Source organism: Nicotiana attenuata, unplaced genomic scaffold (assembly GCF_001879085.1).
Source record: "Nicotiana attenuata strain UT unplaced genomic scaffold, NIATTr2, whole genome shotgun sequence".
NCBI classification, from domain to species: domain Eukaryota; kingdom Viridiplantae; phylum Streptophyta; class Magnoliopsida; order Solanales; family Solanaceae; genus Nicotiana; species Nicotiana attenuata.
This window is the reverse complement of record NW_017672848.1, coordinates 94,211-102,059: the sequence shown is the minus strand read 5'-3', so window position 1 is coordinate 102,059 and position 7,849 is coordinate 94,211. Positions and strand designations below refer to the sequence as shown.

The following is a 7,849-nucleotide window of genomic DNA, read 5'->3' as shown; positions in this document are numbered from 1 at the left end:
GAGTATGAGAGGGAAAGCACGAAGGTTGATGCCGTGCACTTTACTTGATTACTTTTGGTGAGGATGAGAGTAAAAGCACGAAAGTTGATGCCGTGCAACTGTTGACTTTTCTGCTCTCATTAATTATTGTTATTGCCCTGTTGCTTACTTAAATTGTTGACTTTATATCCGGATTGTATTTCCCCCATAGTATGCTCCCCTCCCTCTTAACTGTTTAATTTCTTTGTTCTTTCCTTTTACTGCATATATATATATTGAACTGCACAGGTTGGTTTGGTAGTCCTGTCTAGCCTCGTCACTACTTCACCGGGGTTAGTCCAGGCACTTACCAGCACATGGGGTCGGTTGTGCTGATGCTACACTTCTGTGCTCTTTTGCACAGATCACGGTACCGGAGCAGCTTTTGGACCACAGCAGTAGTTGATTGGGAGCTGACTTCAGTCCAGGTACTTACGAGGTAGCCTAGCTGGCGTTCGCAGGCCAGAGTCCCTTCTATGTTATAGTTTGTTTTCCTTGTACCGAGACAAGCATTGGTGTATTTCTATTCGGACTTGTTTTTAGCACTCTTTAGTAGTTCGTGAGTTAGCGACACCAGTCTTGGGTAGAGAAATATTAAACTTCTGCATTTTGGGTTATCAGTTATCTATGTTTTAAAGACTTCCGCTTTTATTTAAATGACTCGTATTATTATTATTGTTGGGATGTTATCAGAAAATGTTTAAATGCTTGGTTTGCCTAGCTCCGATAGTAGGCGCCATCACGACCCCCGATGGTGGGAAATCCGGGTCGTGACAAAGAATACTTAGAGTTAGCTGGTTACGAAAAGTGGGCTAGGTTGTATGCACCTGTTAACAGGGGATGGACAATGACGTCAAATATTGCTGAGTCAATCAATGTCGCACTAGTTTCAGCAAGGGAATTGCCAATATACGACTTCCTTGAAGAAGTTAGGAAGATGTTTGGACATTGGAATTGTAGTAACCGCAAAGAAGCTACACAGACATACACGACGCTTGGAAAAATAATACCAGGAGATGCTGACTTTGAATGAGGCAATGTCTACACGTATGACTGTAAATTATATTTTAATGGATTTGTTGTATATAGCTTTATTGTTTTATGAATTAATGGCATGGATACAACTGAATACAATCATTTTTTAAGTAGAACTACCATTAATACATATGAATACAACTATATTCAAACACATAAAAGACATATTTTTCCATAGATCTGATATGAATACAACTTAATATAACTAAAAACATGCTGCAAAAACTATTCGAATACATCGGAATACAACTAACAAAGCTGTATTATATGTAACTTTAATATGTATTGTCAATACGTATGATTCTAATGCTTTTGTTAGCATCCTGTTGCCTAAAGTACAGCAGACTTTTGATAAGTTCTGCACTAATTACAGTTGATATTCTGCTGGTCTAAATATATGATGTATTCTCTATATGCAAATATTTCAGTTGTATGTAACTTATTAATTCAGCATTATACATTTGGTAATTCAGTTATATGTGCTCAAAACTTATATTTCTATTTTTAAATGTAGGTGGTACCATCAACTAAATACTTACATACGATTAACGATGGTGGGAGGAATTATACAGTCAGCCTGTTAGAGAGAAAATGTGTTTGTGGGAGGTTCCAAGTTGATGAATTACCATGCCCACATGCTTGGGTTGTATTGAAGAGCAAGTTTCTAATGCCAGAAGAATATTGCTCTAACTATTACAAATCAAATACAATTGTAATGACATACGATGTGCCAGTGTACCCGCCATCAGACAGAAATGACTGGAATATACCAGAACATGTTGCAGAGGAGGTTGTACTACCACCCAAATGGAAAAGACCTCCCGGAAGGCCAAAGAAGAAGCGCGATAAAACTTTAAGCGAATTGCTGCAGCCGAAAAATCAACATTCATGTAGCATATGTGGGCAGGGAGGACATAACAAGTGAACGTGTAGGAATGCTCCACGTAATAAATAGTTAACACTCTGACATGTATTGGTGCTTCAACGATTTTTCAATACTTATGATGACATTGTCAAGTAATATATTCTGAAATGACTTTCGTGAATAGTTTCTGAATACATATAGTTGAAGTATTTTTGTACAGATAAATATATATGAACTATACAGTTTAGTAGAACTGAGTATAGATGAATACTAAAAAATACAACTGGATACAACTGTTGTATTTTTATGAATAATACAGTTGAGTAGCACTGAATGTAAATGAATACACCAAAATACAACTGAATACAGCTGAATAATACACTTGAATACATCTAACTACTACTGAATAAAACAGCTGAATACAACTGTGTACAGCTGAATACAACTAACTACGTAAAACCTGTTTAATACAGCTAAATTTGTATTCTTTAATATGTATTAACTGAACTTGAAAGATACATCTGAATGAATGCTGCTGAATACAACTGAATTTGACAGATAAATACAACTAAATATAACTGAATTCAGAAAAAAATACATCTGAATTCTTTTATATAACCTACCATCTGCATACATAAAGTTTTGGACTTTGACATTAACATGTTCACTGCCTAAAACCCGTTCAAGTAAAGTTACTTGGTATTAATACATACTTGAATCCTGTAAGATAAATATGAATACAAACTGAAGAATAAGCATGAATACTTATGAACAAACCAGTGAAACAGCGATTGAAAAGTTGCAATTGTCATACACGAACACTGTTGATAAAGTGATAAGTTTTTCAAACTAAATACCATCTACACCAGAAACAACTCAAAACAGTATTCTTCTTGAAACTACACTCCAAAACCACAAAACCTAAAGCTACTCTAACACTATCTGCATTTTTGAATCTGACTCCGTGATTTGCCTAGCAATCTTTGAAGGTGCTTCATTCTCGCTTATGGCATCAGCGTCTATCTTCCGCATAGCATAGTCCCAGAGGAGAGCATCATATCTTTGACGGAGTAGAGTGGAATCAAATGTTGTTTGTGGAATCTCTCCAAGAGTGCTCAGAAACTCTACGTATGCTGCAACATGCACCCCACAATCCCTAAAAAATAATTGATTGAAACAATTAAAAATAATTCATACAATTAGATTTGTATATAACATACAAGAATGATGATTGAATACTTACATGCTCCCAGCTTTCTGTTGAGGCAGATCTGATATGAAGAAAACTTCAAAGGGATCATTATGTGACTTGTTAGTGTATGCTGAGTAAGTAGACCAATCTATGCCTTGACTATTTCTGTAAAAGCCACTGATTGATAGATACAGAGGTACAAGCTTAGCTAGCTTATCAATCTCAGAAGCTACATAGGCATCATGACCTGCAGATTTGTACGAGTCATACACTTTGATACATCTCTCCTTGAATGAGACAACAGCCAATACCCAGTGTAGTTTGTCCTTCAAGTTGACTGGTATCAAGACATTATCCACAGTATGCCAAGGTACATTGGCATGCAATCTGTAGCCCCTTATGTACTCACATACCACATCCTCTTCTTTGGCTACATTAGCTTACTATCTGTATCAGCATACTTGTCGAATATTTCAGCGATTCTTGTCTTGAATATACAATCAACAGTTGTATACTTGAAGTTGCTTGTTTGATTGTACTTTCCCTTCTTTCCCAAATAGTAGAATATGATGTCAATATGCTATACACAAAGTTAAGTACATGGTGTGAGTCCAATTAATCAAACTATTAAAGAATATAGCTGAATACAGAGAAATACATATGAAAAATATAGTTGAATACAACAGACTATATGTGAATAAAACTGTTGACTACAACTGACTACAGCTTACTACATCTGATTAAAACAGTTGAATACAACTGAATATAGCTGAATACAGCTGAATAATATTGAATAATACAACTGACTAATGCTGATTAAAACAGTTGAATTCAAATGTCTACAGCTGAATACAGAGAAATGCAGTTGAATACAGCTGACTACAGCTAATTAAAATAGTTGAATTCAACTGACCATTTTAAATACAGCTGAATACAGAAGTTGAATAAAGCTGAATATAGAGAAATGCAGTTGAATACAGCTGCATACAGATGATTAAAACAGTTGAATTCAACTGAATATAGCTGAATAAAGCTGAATACAACAATTGAATACAGCTGACTATAACATATTTATACAGTTCAATTCAACTGATTATAGATGAAAACAGCTGAATACAGCCGAAAACAAGAAAAATACAGCTGAATAATACAGCATGTTGTTATTAAAAGAATAGTATTCAGTTAGGGGAAAAACTTACGTTGTCATCCCATAGCTTCCCGTCAAACGATAGAAGGTAAAACCAATTTTTTGAGTTAACTTGATCAATTCCAAAATCCAATGGTATATGAAGTGTTGACTTGCTCTTCTTGTAATGGTCTTCCAAATTAGTTCTACAAGTATGGTATAAAAAATATTATATACATTTTTAATAATATAAAATATTAATACTGTAACGACCCGACCCGTCGTATCAGGTATTACCGCTCTGTTTTCCTCATTTATTGCTTCTTCATGTTTCATTATCAGCAACGAGTGAGTTAGAGTTGAATTGAATTGGTTTGGATAGGAAATGAGACACTTAGTCTCTTTAAGGAAGGCTTAAATTAGAAAAGTCAATCGGACGTTGACTTATGAGTTCGAAGGTTCGGATGTGATTTCCGGTGATCCGGTTAGCTTCGGGAGATGATTTGTGACTTGGGAGCGTGATCTGAATTGGTTTTGGAGGTCCGGTGTAGAATTAGGCTTGAATTGGCGAAGTTAGCATTTTGGCGAAATCCGGTTGATATGTGAGATTTTGATCCGAGGGTCGGAATAGAATTTTGAGAGTTGCAGTAGCTTTTAGGTGATTTTGGATATGTCTGCAAATTTTCAGGTCAGTCGGACGTCGCTTGGTTGGGTTTTTGATCCAATGCGAGTTTCGGAAGTATTTAAAGAACTTAGGCTTGAATCCGATGAGAATCGATAATTTTAGTGTTGTTTGATGTGTTTTGATGATTGGAATAAGTTTGGATAATGTTTTAAGTCATGTTGGTGCTTTTGGTTGAGGTCTCGGGGGCCTCGGGATGATTTCGGATGGCTAACGGGGAGTTTTTGGAATTTCATACAGCTGAAGGCATGCTGTTTCTGGTATTCTCGCTTCTGCGGGTCTTGGACCGCAGAAGAGGAGCTGTGATCGCAGAAGCGGTCCTGAGGATTTTAAGTTAGACCGCAGAAGCGGTTATTTTGCGCAGAAGCGGGAGCCGCAGGTGCGGTATCCCAACCGCAGAAGCGAAACCTGGCTGAGTTTAAGTGAACAGTGTTTTCACGATTTTGAAAGAGAAGAAACATTTTGGACTTCGGACTAAGGAGATTTTGGGCAATTTTTGAAGAGGGTTTCGAGGGCTATCATCAGGTATGGATTTTTAGACATAGATTATGATATTATGGTGTAAAATCATGGATTAACACTGAAAATCCAAGGAATTAAAAGTTAAAAATGGAAGTTAGGGTTTGAGAAAATTATGATGTAAAAATGGAATTTGGAGGGTCAAACGAACTCCGATTTTGGTAAATTTTATATGTATGGACTCGTGGCGAGACGAGGAATCCGGTGATGTAAATTTCGTAATTTTTCGAGAAGCNGATCCTCTGGTTATGCCGGGATTTGGAAAAAAAAAAAGCCCCATGGGTTATCCCAGGGGGATCCACGGGTTATGCCGGGATTTGGGAAGAAAAAGCTCCTTGGGTTATGCCAGGGAGATCCTCGGGTTATGCCGGGATTTGGAAAGAAAAGAAAGGCCCCTTGGGTTATGCCAGGGGGATCCTCGGGTTATGCCGGGATTTTGGAAAGAAAAAGCTCCTTGGGTTATGCCGGGATTTGGGAAAGAAAAAAAAAAAAAGCTCCTTGGGTTATGCCAGGGAGATCCTCGGGTTATGCCGGGATTTTGGGAAAGAAAAAAGCTCCTTGGGTTATGTGTGACGACCCGACCCGTCGTATCAGGTATTACTGCCCCGTTTTCCTCATTTATTACTTCTTCATGTTTCATTATCGGTATGTGGTGTGTTGGAGTTGTTTCGGACTGGTTTTGATAAGAAATGAGACACTTAGTCTCTTTAAGGAAGGCTTAAGTTGGAAAAGTCAACCGGACGTTGACTTATGAGCTGGAAGGCTCGGATGTGATTTTCGGTGATTCGTTTAGCTTCGGGAAATGATTTGTGACTTAGGAGTGCGATCGAAATTGATTTTGGAGGTCCGGTGTAGAATTAGGCTTGAATTGGCGAAGTTAGTATTTTGGCGGATTCCGGTTGATAGGTGAGATTTCGATCCGAGGGTCGGAATGGAATTCCGAGAGTTGCTGTAGCTTCGATATGTGATTTGTGATGTGTGTGCAAAATTTCAAGTCATTCGGACGTCGTTTGGTTGGGTTTTTGATCGAATGCGTAATTCGGAAGTTTTTAAGAAACTTAGGCTTGAATTCGATGTGATTTGATGGTTTTAGCGTTGTTTGATGGGGTTTGATGATGGGAACAAGTTTGAATGAGGTTTTAGGATGTATTGGTGTTTTTAGTTGAGGTCCCGGGGGCCTCGGAGTGAATTCGGGTGGTTAAACGGAGAATTCGGAGTTTTGTTGCAGGTTTGAAGTTGCTGATTCTGTCATTTTCGCATCTGCGGAAAAGGGACCGCATAAGCGGCTCCGCAGATGCGGCTAAGGGGTCGCAAAAGCGGTTCTGGGAGGCTTGGAACTCTTCCGCAAAAGCGGACAAGGGTCCGCACAAGCGGCAACCGCAGGTGCGGTTTAAAACCGCAGAAGCGGTCCCTGGGGATTTAAGTGAGATCGCAGAAGCGATCATTTGGTCGCGGATGCGGTGACCGCAGGTGTGGTAATTTAACCGCAGGAGCGGAAATCGACCTGGAATTAAAGTGAACAGTGTTCACGAATTTGAAAGAGAAGGAAAAATATTTTGGACCTCGGTTTAGGCGGTTTCTTGGGCGATTTTGAAGAGAATTCGAAGGGACTTCATCAGGTATGAACTATTGGACTCGCATTATGTTTATATAGTGAAAAACATGGATTTAACACTGAAATTTAAGGGATTAAATGCCAAAAATGGAGGTTAGGGTTTGAAACTTAAGAGAGCTTAAATTGATGATTTGAGGGGTCAAATGGACACCGATTTTGACGAATTTTATATGTATGGACTCGTGGCGAGACGAGGAATTCGGTGATGTGAATTTCGTAATTTTTCGAGAAGTGGGCCCGGGGCTCGGGTTTTGCTAGTTTCGAGATTCTTGCTAATTTTCGATTGTTTTCGATTGGGTATTGTTCCCTTAGCATATTGTGATGTATTCGCTCTGGTTTTGGTTAGATTCGACGCGCGTGGAGGCCGATTGAGGGGCAAAGGCGTCGCGAGCTAGGGATTTCACCGGTCCGAGGTGAGTAATACTTGTAAATGATATCCTGAGGGTTTGAAACCCCGGATTTGCACATCATAGTGCTGTATTGTGGTGACTTGCACGCCAGGTATGAGCGTGGGGTAGAGCACCGTTGGGTATTGTGACTTAGTCCGTCCCGGTTGTTGGTTTTATTGCGTAATTGACTGAAACTACTTGTTATCATCATTATTTGGTTTGATTGCTATATTTGGGCTTCGTGCCAATTGTTTGAATCCTTCAGGGATTGATATCACTGTTTTTGCATTACTTTGCATATTATTTTATCACAGTCCAAGGTTTAAAATACTGTTTCGCAAACTCAGCTATCTTTCTAAGATTTGAAAACCTAAATGATATTTTACTGACGTTTTGAGTTGAGACTGT

General features: G+C 38.6%; 1 protein-coding gene across 1 annotated transcript; it reads left to right on the top strand.

Annotated features, from left to right (window-relative positions):
• Nucleotides 1-865: 865 nt before the first annotated feature.
• Nucleotides 866-1,978, top strand: LOC109214687. Its single transcript, XM_019378629.1, has 2 exons — nt 866-946; nt 1,568-1,978. The coding sequence occupies exons 1-2, from the start codon at nt 866-868 to the stop codon at nt 1,976-1,978; spliced, it is 492 nt and encodes a 163-aa protein (XP_019234174.1).
• The last annotated feature ends 5,871 nt before the right edge of the window (nt 1,979-7,849 follow it).